The sequence below is a fragment of the Cebus imitator genome, unplaced genomic scaffold (assembly GCF_001604975.1).
Source record: "Cebus imitator isolate Cc_AM_T3 unplaced genomic scaffold, Cebus_imitator-1.0 Scaffold32, whole genome shotgun sequence".
Taxonomy (NCBI): Eukaryota; Metazoa; Chordata; class Mammalia; order Primates; family Cebidae; genus Cebus; species Cebus imitator.
In genome coordinates, this window is record NW_016107347.1 from 2318737 (window position 1) to 2329549 (window position 10813).

General features: G+C 35.7%; 1 protein-coding gene across 1 annotated transcript in view; it reads right to left on the reverse strand.

Moving 5' to 3' along the window:
• Nucleotides 1-10813, reverse strand: part of MAN1A2 (mannosidase alpha class 1A member 2) — a 162360-nt gene that overhangs the window by 70375 nt on the left and 81172 nt on the right. The window contains exon 7 of the mRNA XM_017524176.2: nt 3737-3860. Coding sequence (XP_017379665.1) covers nt 3737-3860 — 124 coding nt within the window. The remainder of the gene's footprint in view (nt 1-3736; nt 3861-10813) is intronic.

Consider the following 10813-nt stretch of genomic DNA (forward strand, 5'->3'; position numbering starts at 1 on the left):
TTTTTTTTTTTTTTTTTTTTTTTTTGAGATAGAGTCTTGCCCTGTCCCTCTGACTGGAGTGCAGCGGCTCGACTGCAGTTCACTGCAACCTCCATTTCCCAGGTGTGAGTGATCCTCCTACCTCAGCCTCTGGAGTAGCTGGGGAGTATAAGCATGCCGGACCACACATGGCTAATTTTTGGTAGAGAAGTGGTTTCGCCATGTTGTCCAAGCTTGTCTTCAACTCCTGAGCTTAAGCGATCCACTTATCTCGGCCTCCCAAAGTGCTGGGATTACAGGTGTGAGCCACTGCACCCAGAAGTGTTTCTTCTTCTTGCTGCTTTTAGGTTAACTCCTATGATTTAGTCCTCTACTTCAGAAATGCCCATATGTTAAATTATCTATATTTTACAAATTATCGTTTTAATTTCTGCTTTTCCCTTGTTTTGACTATGACTATCTCTTGCTTTTATTCTATGTAAGTAATTCGGCTTTTAACTATGTGCAAGCAGTTCATTGTTGTTTTCCATTTTATTCGCTATGGGGATATATTGTTTCAGGTCTCAATTTGTTTCTTTAGCTCCACATTATTTTTGTATCATTTTATTGTTTTATTTTAGTTTTGAGTTCTAATTTTATTAAATTTAATTTCTATTATAGGATGAATTACTCATGGTCACTTTTTTTTTTTACTTTTTTTAAAATTTGAAACTGAATTCTTTATCAGTCTTTTACATGCTATGTACCACTCTGCTTTTGTTTCCAACGGTATGCTTGCACAATTGCAATGCTTTGTTTTATCTTGCTCACATTTACCAGGGTTAGTTCTGATCTGAACGGTGTTGAATTCTCCTTGAGTTCCTTGGTTGGTGGATGGGTGGGTGGGTGGCTGTGTGTGTGTGTGTGTGTGTGTGTGTGTGTGTGTGTCTGTTCCTCCCTTCCTGGATACAATTTGAGTTCTGGAGTACAAGTATACTACTATCTGATCACTTGAAGCCTATGTGTTCAAGAAGGATGAGAGGTGAGAACTCTGCTGCAGCTATGGGCAATTACATATTTGATGCTCTGCGCACTCGTCTCTCTGGCAAGATTGATGGAGAATACTGGAATTTCGTGACTCCCTTCCCAGAAAGGTTTTAGGATAGGGTAGGAAGCAGACTTATGTCTCATGCTAGAAATCAGAAATCTTTTTTCTTTTTTTATTTTGGTTACCAAATATGATGTGAAGTTAACATCTTTGACTTCTTTTACTGCTTTTGATGAATTTTTACTGTCTTTAATATTTTTGTTATTATTCATTTAGTGAGGACAGGGAAAATTCTGTCATCTACTCCCATTTTGCTATATTTTCCTGAAAATTCTTCTCTGTTGATGAAGTATTTCATATACTGAAACAAATATACATATATATCTCGACTCTATGCACATCTGTATTTAAGAAATATAGCACTACAAACACCTTTGGTGGTCTGTTTACCAGTTCCACTTCCTGTTCACATACTACTGCCGATATCCCAGATGTATTTGCAGTCCTGAGTTTCACATTTGTCATTATCTTGACTTTGTGAAAGCAAATTATACAAATTGGGTCATTCTTATCATATCCAACTAAATCAGAGTCAAAGGGCCTAGGGGAAAATCACCTGGGGCACAGAACACCAGCTCCAAAAATTAAGTTTTCCACAAGCTCAGTTTTAAAAACCCTAAGATTATAGTTTTACCTACTGCTGTCACCAATCAGAGCCAGAAAGCTTCTAGAAGCTTTACTCATGTCAATACATTTCCTTTCAAAACTATATATAACATTTCTCTTCTAATAAAACTTCTAACCTTCTCTTTGTTCTCTGGATGTACTGAAGACCACCCCAGTCTGTGATTATAATTATGATAATTATAATCATATAATTATCTGCCCTGAACTGGAATTCTGTGCTTCCAAATAAAACATTTAATTTAGAGATTCATCTCTCTGTATTATTTTTACTTCGACAATTGATCAAAATCACTTTTGACTCCCTAAACAATGTATTGTTCACCTTTGTTTTGAACTTTATAAAAATTGTTTTTTTAACTGACAGATATAAACATAATTCATATTTTCACTACTGTTTTATATTTTATTATATAAATTGCCAATACAAACAATGCTTTTATGTATATAATATAAATGTACATACCAAATAATGGAATTGCTGGGTTACAGGGTATTTTTACTAGACACTATTTTTGTTTCCCATTGTAAAAATCCTTCTTTACTCCAAGGGCATAGATTTTTTATTCTCAAAGTATCAGGGCTTTGTCTTTTGAAGTTAAGCATTCAATGCTCCTGGAATTAACTATTATAATCCATAGTGTGACACTTGTTATAACAAGTTTCTACATGTCTGTAGGTCTGTTTAAGAGCTATTCGTCAGTCTCTTTGTCACTATTAACAAATACTACACTGTCAATGTTAATAACTAGGCAATGTAAATCCAGCCAGTATGTTTTTCCTCACAAGTGTCTAGAATGTTTCTTTACTGTATAAATTCTAGAAGTGTCTCTTCAAGTTCCACTGCGGGGCAGGGGTTGGGGGGAAAGGCCATTAGAGATTTCACTGGCACTGAACTACAAATCAATCTGGGGATGACTGAAATTTTTATGATATTGTTTACCTATACATAAATATGATATCTCTCCATTTATTTATATCCTCTTCAATGTCATTTAATAAAGATTTGTATTTTTAAATTTTTTATTTTTTATTTTTATGAATACGGAATAGTTGTACATATTTTGATGCTAACATATAATGTGTAATGATAAAATCTGAGTAACTGAAATATCCACCACTTCAAACATTTATCATTTATTCTATTGCAAACTTTCTACATCTTCTCTTCTAGCTATTTTGAAATATACAACAAATCACTGTTAATTATAGTCGCTCTATTGTGCTATCAAACACTAGGTCTTACTCCAACTGCACTTTTGTATGCCCTAACCAGCCTCTCTTTATCCTTCTCTCCCCACTACCCTTCCCAGCCTCTAATAACCACCATTCTATTCTCCACCTCCATGAGATCAATTTCTTTTCTCTCCCACATGAATGAGGACATATAATATTTGTCTTTCTGTTCTTGGCTTATTTCACTTAACATATTGCCCTCCAGCAGTTCCATCCAAATTGCTGCAAATGAAAGGATTTTCTGCTTTTTCATGGCTGAGTAAAACTTTGATCTTTTGTTAGATTTGTAGGAAACATACATATTTTTGTTCTATTACATAAGATATCTTTTTGCAAAATGACATTTTCTTGCCTGTGTAGCTGGTGTAGAGAAATGCTACTGATTTTTAACATCCATATTGATCATCTATTTAAAAAACATATTAAACTCTTATTTCTAGTAATTTAAATATAGATTGTATTAATACATTAGGTCGATAATCATGTAATCTGTGAATAACTATTATTTTCTTTCTTCCTTTTCAATTCTTAAACATCTGGTTATTTTGTTTTTCTTGTCTTACCATGCTGGCTAGGAACTGCAGACTGCAGCACAACGCTGCATGGAAATAGCAATGAAATTTTAGTAGTGGTTATAACTTCTCAAATAACAATAAATATTTTAAATATGTTCTAAATAGAACATTTCTTTGAGTAACTTCAAAAGAAAAAATACAGGCTAGAAGCCTAATAAACATATATCTAGAAAGGCCAACATTTTTAAGCATTAATCAAATCTTTGGGCCAAAGAATAGAAGGCAAAGAACGAACCTTTTTGTAGTAAATCAGGTCCCCTGTCAAGTAGCTGAGGTGGACGAACTCCATATGCAGTGTCCCAAATTCAGCCAGAATGCTGCTACCCGCAGATGCCCAGCCCCAGTTTCGCCCTACTCCACTGAATGAAAGGAAAAGTAAAAGGAGACAGGATGGGGAAAAGACCAAAACATTTGTTTAATGAATATGTAAATTTTAAATAGATCTCTTATAAATTATCATATTTGACACAAAGGCTTATTTATAACTAAAATTTTATTAAAAATTTAAATACGTAATAAATCCATGTTCTAAAAATTAAAACAGTATTTTTTAAATCCATAAATATTTCACCCATTCTCATCTGCATTCATGTCACACAGCCCACAGATAATCACTTCATTTGTTTCTTACATATTACTACAGAATGTTTTATGCATATGTAAACAATCCAAATGTATATTCTCATTGTCCTCCTATCTTAAACAAAACAAGCTAGTGGTCTTTCCATATCAGTTCACAAACAGCTTTCTCAGTTTTTTTTTCACTGTTGTACAGAATTCCATAATATTAATGATTCTCAAGTGGAATGCCCCACCCCAAAGGCACATGAAAATGTGTGGGAGTATTCTGAGTTGTTTCAAACCTTGAATGTGCAACCTGCACTTCCCGTGCCAGGTCCAAAGTTATCAACTGCCCTGTAGTCAATGATCGGGACAGTATCATACAATAAAGAACTGGCTTGCACCAAATGCTGATGGTGCCTGTGTGAAAACCAATACATTATATAAATAAACGAAATTTATCTAATAAATTCCCTATTGATGGCCCCGTGGGCTATTTCCAATATATTGTTATCATGAACATTTTCATTGAATAATCTCATGCACGTTTCATTTCTGCAGATATAATCTCTACAAAATGCTCTTGTGTTTTCTTCTTGCAGTCTTTCCAGAGGTTTGTTATTTGAAGCCAGACTACATAAACCAAAAATTACAGAGGCTTTGAATGACAGTATCTTTTAAAAAGGTTAAATTTCTTCTGAACTCAGACTCAGTAAACACAGATTATATTGTGTTTTAGGCTTTGTTAAGAATCGCCCATTTCAGTTTTTACCCCAACCTCCAGAAGCAGCCCTGGGGATTTCAGTTGGAAGCCAGGGGTATTTACCAAGTGCACCTAGGCAGCCTTAACCTCTGTTTCCCCACCATCATGTGGCTGTTAAATAATTTCTTCTGCTATTTTCTGCTGAGTTTCTTTGAGTCTTGCTTGCCCCATACATGTGTAGTTATAGAATCACCAATAACTTGAGCGAAATTTGTCCATAAATTTTGGGGCTTTTCCTCTGCAATTTCTTTCTATCTGAGATTTTGTCCCTATGTTTCAGTCATTTTAGCAGCTCCAAGGCCTGACCACTGTCTCCTCTGCTAGAAATGACTGACACGTTAGACTTGGCCTGTATTGCTCTAAACATGTCCTCAGGAAAAAGCCAATGTTTATATGGAGATAACCTCTTAGGACCATAGCCCCTTCAAGTTCTATGTGAGTTAGTTGCATTTCAATGTATTTAAACCATTTGGTTTTATATATTTTGTCTAACTTTCATGACTGCTTTTGGTAGGACGGCAGTCTGATAAAAGGTATTTCATGGTTGGAACTGGAAGTCTAGATGATTCAAGCAGCAAAGTTTCTGGATTATTCCTACAAGAACTCTAAACCATTCTTAGGATCTTGTCTTATTTTTAGGGTGAAGTATAAATATAAATATTTTTGCCAGGCGCAGTGGCTCATGCCTGTAATCCCAACACTTTGAGAGGCAAAGAAGGGCGGATCACCTGAGGTCAGGAGTTCGAGACCAGCCTGGCTAACATTGTGAAGCCCCGTTTCTATTAATAATACAAAAAATTATCCGGGCATGGTGGCGCATGCCGTAATCCCAGCTACTCAGGAGGCTGAGGCAGGAAAATTTCTTGAACCCAGGAGGCAGAGGTTGCAGTGAGCTGAGATTGTGCCATCGCACTCCAGCTTGGGCAACAAGGGCAAAGCTCCGTCTTAAAAAAAAAAAAAAAAAAAAATATATATATATATATATACACACACACACCCACATTATTTTTTTATCTTATGTTCACCTGTATTCTGTCAATTCAATATGCTATATTTTATTTGTGTTTAGAAAACATTAAAAGAGATGTAAGAACATATCACAACCCTGCTTAAAGTTCCTTCATTGTTTGCTGCTATTTTTAAACTGTCTGAAAATATGGAAGGCAAATACCACTAAGATATTTTATAGCTAGAAGTGAGAATCAAAGAATAAATAATGGATATAGTAGCTATATTAGACAGTCATTCATTTCACAAATAGTAAGTGTTTACTATGCTGTGAGAGAGTGGTGAACCTGACATATAATATTCCTGCTGCTACAATAAATAAGATCATTTTAATAGTGACAGTTGCTATGAAGAAAATTAAAAAAGAAAAACAGAATATTGAATACTAGGGATAGAAAGTAAACTAGAAAAAAGACTCTTTACATATTATGTTCAGAGAAAATGTTTCTAAAATGATACAATTTGACCTGGGACCTGAATGATTACAAGCCCGTGATGAAAAGATTTGGAAGACAGAATTCCCAGTAAGGGAAACAGCAAATGCAATGGCCTTGAGGGAAAGGAAGGAGGCTAGTTTGGCTAGAGTTCAGAAAGTAAGAAGAAGTGAATGACACAGGATGAGATTAAAAAGCAAGGTATAATCCAGACTATGAAAGAATTTTGTAGGCCATGGTAAAATTTTAGTCTGTAAGTAAAATTGTAGTCTTTAAGTGTGATGGAAAATCATGAATAACTTTAAGGATTATACCATAATACTTAAGGAATGAAGCATACCATTTAGAAAGATTAACTAGGTTTCAGCCCAGTGGATGAATTATAGTGTGGTCAAGAATAAAAACAAAACAGGAAGTCCAACAGTTTGTCATCCTCTATAAAAAGAACTTCTAGCCAAAAGTCAAAAAGGAACATTTTCCAAATGCTAAATTCTAAACAAGGTTTTTAAATGTTTTACATACAGCATCACAGGAAGAGTCTAAAATATTAAATCTGATACTTACTTATATCCTAGCAACTCAGAAAAACAAGAAAATCCCTAAGAACAAGATATAACACTGCTGAGGATAGAAAAATTCCAACTATGAAAAGATGATGAGCTGCCAAAAACTACCCATGTCATAATTTCATACAAATGTTATGTTTTTTTCAACGGATCAAAATAAAAGGTCTGGATACTAAAATTTACATATATACTCAGAGAACCTGAGTTAACAAAAAAATTGCGATGAATACAAAAAAACAACAACAAGCAAGGAGAAAGCATGTTTCTCTTACCTGACAACCAGCAGAAGGAAAGTCTAAAAATGTTTGGTGAACTATTGACAGTAAATCAACCTAAGTGTTCTACAATCATATTAAACTGCTTTGATAATGAGTCATCTATATTTGGTTTGCATTTTGTTCAAAGTCAGTTGAACATATTTACTCAATGTACTGAAAGAACGCAGTAAAGCATTTAGTGAACTGCAGTTATTAGAAACCACGCTTGCAAACAGGCTGACAATGAAATGCATTCCAACAAAAGCAAGGAATGAACTAAAGAAATTAAGCACTCAATGTGTATGTAAGCTTAAGTTGAAATATCTTCATTTGTAGGAATAATCATTTGATGGGGCTCCTATTTTCAATGAGATTTATTTACATTGTATACTTGAATAGAGTGAAATTGAGAAGCTCTATGATTTTGTATCAACTAAACTGGAAGATTATTTAAAGTAATTATAAATAAAAGTCTATGTAAAAATATCTCAGATTTGTGGAAGGTATTCTAAATGAAAGCAAAAGAATGGGATTTGTGAAAATATCTGATCTGAAATATTTAAACATTTTAATATGCAAAAATTTAGAATTGAGAATATCCTACAATTAAGCAGAATTTGCTCTAAGCAAGCGTTGGGAGAATATCTTCTCTAATAAAAGCATGCAGGACTCAACTGAAAGTGCCAGTAATTTCAAAATTAGATAAATATACAAGAATGCATCATTTTGTACATGTCTTCCTTAGTCCATATATCCCATTTCTTTGGGCCTGTGATGGGAGGGGCTACCATGAAGATCTCTGACATGCCCTGGAGACATTTTCCCCATTCCCTTGGGGATTCATATTCAGCTCCTCATTGCTTTTGCAAATTTCTGCAGCCAGCTTGAATTTCTCAGAAAATGAGCTTTTCTTTTCTATTGCATTGTCAGGCTGCAAATTATCCAGAACTTCTACACTCTGTTTCCCTTATAAAACTGAATGCCTTTAACAGCACTCAAAATCACATCTTGAATGCTTTGCTGTTTAGAAACCTCTCGCACTAGATACCCTAGATCATCTCTCTCAAGTTCAAAGCTCCATACATCTCTAGGGCAGGAGCGAAATGCCACCAGTGTCTTGCCTAAAACATAACAAGGGTCACCTGTGCTCCAATTCCCAACAAGTTCCTCATTTCCATCTGAGACCAACTCAGCCTGGACTTTATTGTCTATGTCGCTATCAGTATTTTAGGTAAAGCCATTCCATAAGTTTCAAGGAAGTTCAAAAGTTTCCCACATCTTCCTGTCTTCTTCTAGGTCCTCCAAACTGTTCAATCTCTGCCTGTTACCCAGTTCCAAAGTCACTTCCACATTTTCAGGTTATCTTTTCAGCAACACTCCATTCAACTGGTACTTGCTGCCTCACCTGTCACCTTTATGTTTTGTAGGTAGCTTCCTTCCTTAAACCTTGTGAATCAACCTCTGTAAGCCTCAAACTTTTCTCCTACAGCTTCCTCACCTCTCTCAGCATTCATAGAAGTGAAGAGAGTTAGGGCCTTGCTCTGCATTAGGCTTTGGCTTAAGAGAATGTTGTAGCTGGTTTCACCTTCTGCACAGACCACTCAAACTTTCTCCACATTGGCCATACAGCTATTTTGCTTTCTCATCATTCATGTGTTCACTGGCATAGGACTGTTAATTTCTTTTACGAACTCTTCCTTTGCATTCACAACTTGGCTGACTGTGGCACAAGAGGCCTAGCTTTTGGCTATCTTAGCTTTTGACATGACTTTCTCACTAAGCTTAATTATTTTTAGTTTTTTTTTTTTTTTTTTTTGAGACAAGGTCTGGCTCTGTCACCCGGGCTGGAGTTGCTGTGACAGGATCTCAGCTCACTGCAAGCTCCACCTCCTGGGCTCAAGCAATTATCCCACTATAAGTGGGACTACAGGCCCGTACCACCATGCCCAAATGTTGCCCAGGCTGGTCTTGAACTTCTGAGCTCAAGCAATCCACATGCCTCAGCCTCCCAAAGTGCCGGGGTTATGGGTGTAAACCTAGCCTAATTTCTAACTTTTGATTTAAAGTGAGAGGCATTCTATTCTTCTTATCTCTGGAATACATCAAGGCCATTGTAAGGTTATTTATTGGCATTGTTCTGTCTCAGGGAATAGGGAAGTCCAAGGATAAGGTAAAAGAGGGAGAATGGCCAATTTGTGAAGCAGTCAGAACACAGACAACATTTAGTGATTAAGTTTGCCATCATCCATAACTGCTTCTTCATGGTGCCCAAAATAATTCTGCAGTAACTAGAAAGATTACTGATCACAGATAACTGTAACAGATATAATAATAATGAAAAGGTTTGAAATATTGTGACAATTATCAAAATGTGATCCAGAGACAAGAAGTGTGTGTATGCTGCTGGAAAAATGGCACCAGTAGACCTGCTCAACACAAGGTTGACACAAACCTTCAATTTGTAAAAAAAAAAAAAAAAAAAAGGAAAAAAGCAGTATCCGCAAAGAACAATTAAGCGAAGCACAATAAAACAATTCATGCGTGTAGTTTTTCTGCGACTCCTCCCACCCCCACCAGTCTATTACAGGTATGAATTGTTTCTGACACTGCCCCATAGGTCCCTGGATATGCTTCACTCCAGACTCCAGCTTTTTATTTTTCTTTCTGTGCTTCAGTCTACGTGGTTTCTATTGTTTTGTCTTCAAGCTCACTGGTCTTTTCTGATGCAGTATCAAATCTGCCCTTAAGCTGGTCAAGTAGATCTTTTATTTCATATATTTCTCAGCTCTAGAAGTTTCACTATGGTCCTTTTAAAAATCTCTTTTCTCATTCTTCACATTTGCCTTTAAATCCTTGAGCATACTTACAATTGCTATTTAAATTCCTTTACTGCTATCTCTATCACCTCTCTTATTTCCATGTCTGTTTCTATGAACAGATTTTTCTCTGGGCTACAGAATAATGGGCTACATTATTCTGCTGCTTCTTTGCATGACATAAAGTAATTTTGGATTGGATTACAGATATTATAAAAATATATTGTTGAATATCTGAATTTTGTTTTCTTTCTTTAAAACATACTCAGTTTTCTTTTAAACATATTCAGACAAGCAGAGAGCCAAATCATGAATAAGCTCCCACTCACAATTGTCACAAAGAGAATAAAATACCCAGGAATACAGCTAACAAGGGAAGTGAAGGACCTCTTCACAGAGAACTACAAACCACTGCTCCAAGAAATCAGAGAGAACACAGGCAGATGGAAAAACATTCCATGCTCATGGATAGAAAGAATCATTATGAGGAAAATGACCATATTGCCCCAAACAATTTATAGATTCAATTCTATTCCCATTAAACCATTGATATTCTTCACAGAAATTTGAAAAAAAAAAAAAACAACTATTTTAAAATTTATATGGAAACAGAAAAAAGCTTAGTCAGGACATTCCTAAGCAAAAAGAACAAAGCTGAAGGCATCACACTATCCAACTTCAAACTATACTATTAATAGCAAAAAAAAATTGCGATTTTTTTTTTGCTATTAATAGTATACAAGGCCAGGCGCGGTGGCTCACGCCTGTAATCCCAGCACTTTGGGAGGCCGAGGCAGGAGGATCACGAGGTCAAGAGATCGAGACCATCCTGGTCAACACGGTGAAACCCCGTCTCTACTAAAAATACAAAAATTCAGCTGGGCATGGTGGCGTGTGCCTGTAATCC